At 46.8% G+C, this 3,139-nt stretch overlaps 1 protein-coding gene across 1 annotated transcript in view; it reads right to left on the bottom strand.

Moving 5' to 3' along the window:
- The window catches only part of klf7b (Kruppel like factor 7b), a 56,960-nt gene extending 54,151 nt beyond the window's left edge, over positions 1–2,809 (bottom strand). Inside the window, exon 1 of the mRNA XM_071903720.2 lies at positions 2,462–2,809. Within this exon, the coding sequence (XP_071759821.2) occupies positions 2,462–2,563 (102 nt within the window). The 5' untranslated portion in view covers positions 2,564–2,809. The remainder of the gene's footprint in view (positions 1–2,461) is intronic.
- Positions 2,810–3,139: the final 330 nt, after the last annotated feature.

Below are 3,139 nucleotides of genomic sequence, written 5' to 3'. Positions count from 1 at the left end.
AAAGACCGAGACCATGATGCAGAAAAGGCCAGGAAAGATAGATGATGCATGCCAATCTGTCTGTGTGTATTTGTGAGTATGTGTGTGTATGTGTGTGTGTGTGTGTTTCTCTGTCTGTCTGACAGCAAACGGCCAATTACTGTCGAAAGTGGCGGGATGAGTCCTGCCAGACCATAGCTTTCCATTAGTGCATGCCAGCCAAGCATTCGTGTGTGTGTGTGTGTGTGTGTGTGTGTGCGTGTGCGCGTGTGTGTGTGTAAGACGGAGTGAGTGAGGGGATCGAAGGAGACAGAGGGAACAAGAGTGGAAAAAAATGTGTGCGCCTGATCTGTGAGCCTCTCTCTCTCTCTCTCTCTCTCTCTCTCTCTCTCTCTCTCTCTCTCTCTCTCTCTCTCTCTCTCTCTCTCACACACACACACACACACACACACAAACATGCACACACACACCGCCAATAAATAACCCCCTGCTGTATTCCCTGCAGTTGAGCACATGGAATGGCAATGAGCATGATGCTGCAGACACACATTCACCTCTTCATTAACGATGCTTGAGTAATAGAACATAATGTATAGAATAATGAGCATATAGAGAGAAATTGAATCTATGGAAAATAGGTAGACAGTGATGTAGTGCTAAATATGAAGTATGATCTCCAGTCTGTGATCATCACAAGGCAAACAAGCACAAATAGAAACAAAAAGCAATTACATTTTCAGAAAAGCTTTGATTTATCCCCTTTTTCCCCCTTAAAAGACCCTATCCTCATATAACTTACACCAGCTTGATACTAGGCTACTTACTATGATGTATACTATCAATTTATGTCATAAATATTTATGCCAAGGTAGTAAACTCTATTCTGCAAATAAAAGGGTGGGTATACTGAGTTCAAGTGGTTTTAACTGTTTTTCCAAAAGATTGGGGGAAAATAAGGCAGACTCCACACTACACTATATGAAACCTTTCAATCAATTAACAATATGATTACAGCCTCTTCATTATTAAAAAAAAATAGGTTACGGGGAATGAAACTATGAATTTTCTAGCACTGTTTGGACTAAAAATAGGATGAGGCCGTTTTGAATTGGTGTCAGTAAGGCAGCAGAGAGAGGAGAAGTGGGTTGAAGTAGCCTTGGCATGGAGTGTGGGCTCCATTCTAGTCAGTAGGAATAAACACACCGGCTAAAGACACATGGTCCAGACCCCCAAACACACAATAGGCCCCCACCAACCCCGTCTGATCAGAGGTAGACCCAGATGGGGAGATTTCAGCTGCTATTGATTTATATTGAATAGAACTACATATGGGGAGATAATAGTGAGTCACACCTCGGAATCGTCATTCTTATGCATTCTCTAATTAAATTATAGTGAAATTAAACTATTCCTGATTTTGCATGGGGACCCCCTGGACCCCAACACACACACACACACACACACACACACACACACACACACACACACACACGTCTAGTATATTAGTCCAGGTTCATTACCATAACCTGCTTTAAGTTGAGCTACAGAAAGCAGCTTATTTGCCATCAATCTTGTATAGTCGGCTACAGTCAGCACACACACACACTCGCAGACACACACACACACACATATAGAGTTTATCTACTACATCCTATACACATCACGCACATCCTCCGCGCTGGGTGATAATGCATAATGCATCGGGTTATCTGCAAACACACAGTAATGTGGCAGATGCGGATGCATTATTTAAGAACAAGTCTCTCACTATTAGTCAAGTGTCCGTCTTCCATGGCCAAACTGCCTGCGACCATACCCAAATCCAATGCAGCGTGTGTGTGTGTGTGTGCGTGTGCGTGCGCGCACTCAGGTTGCCATTATTTAGAGGTAATCCAAACAGAGCGGCTGACAGACGGGTCTATCGATCAGATCGGATGAGTCTAAAACAGCATCAGGCTCCCGCAATTCACCCCGCAAATACTGTATCAGTCTGGACTGAAACCACACCACTTTGCTCCTGTGCGTGTTCAACCCTGTCAAGAAAACAGTCCCACATTGAAAGCCTGGTTTGTCAATTAGATAGCCGATAGCCGAAAGTCTGTTTTATCAGTTGGAGAACAGGGAGAAACTAATTCATGAACAGAAGCACGGAGCTTGATGGAGATCTAGTGTGTGTGTGTGTGTGTGTGTGTGTGTGTGTGTGTGTGTGTGTGTGTGTGTGTGTGTGTGTGTCTACGCGTGTGTGTGTACGCGTGTGCCTGTGTGTTTTCCCCTGTCAGCGGACCGCGCCGTGCTGCATGTGAGCAAAAAGCCGCAACTACGGGCTGCTGCTCCGGAGCGCACCGGCGCTGCAGCGGCTCCCCACACCGCGACATACACTGCGAGATACACCGAGACACACACACACATCACCCCGCACACAGCAGACAACACACTCCCAGCAGTTTCCCCAGAGCAGAACAAGAAACGCATCTCTCCTGACCTGCTGCCAATTCTCCTCCAGGGAAGGCATCGCGGAGAAATAACCAGTGTCATGTACGAGTTGGAGTTCCTGAAAAATACTGTAATTCGCCAACACGTCCATGTTGATGCGAGGATGGGAAAAAGAAGTCACGGAAAGTCCGAATCCACCCGATAGAAAGCACACTTTTCTCACACTTGTCAAATGAGAAAAAAAAAATAACTGAGCTGGGAAAAGCGGCTGGTTCAGACCCGCGCACCTGAAGGCAAACGCGGATGAGTCGGCTACTTTGATAAAAAAAAGATATAGGAAGAAAAAAAAAAAGAGTTGATTATTTTATCTGTGCAAATGCAATCCTCTCTCCGCTCCGCTCACTCTTCTCACACCTCTCTCCTCAGCCCAGGCTCGGGGTGCCAGATCTATTTCCGCATTGCCAGATTGCAATCTTCGCTGTATAAACGCCAGGTTGCCAGGTTTGTTCCTCCAGCAGACTGAGAGCGCTGCAAGCCAGCCGACCGGCGGGAGGGGGCGGAGCCACGTGTCAATCAATTTCGTGCGTGACCTTATAAGGTAAATAGGGTTGATGATGTCACTGGCGGCCAATTAAGGAGGCGCTGAAACAGGGGGGAACGGGCGGAGCTCGGCGGAGGGGAGAGACGCCATTGGCTGCGCGCGGCTGTCACTCCAGCCGTAGATGGC

The sequence above is a fragment of the Centroberyx gerrardi genome, chromosome 10 (assembly GCF_048128805.1).
Source record: "Centroberyx gerrardi isolate f3 chromosome 10, fCenGer3.hap1.cur.20231027, whole genome shotgun sequence".
NCBI classification, from domain to species: domain Eukaryota; kingdom Metazoa; phylum Chordata; class Actinopteri; order Beryciformes; family Berycidae; genus Centroberyx; species Centroberyx gerrardi.
This window is presented reverse-complemented; position numbering and strand designations above follow the sequence as displayed.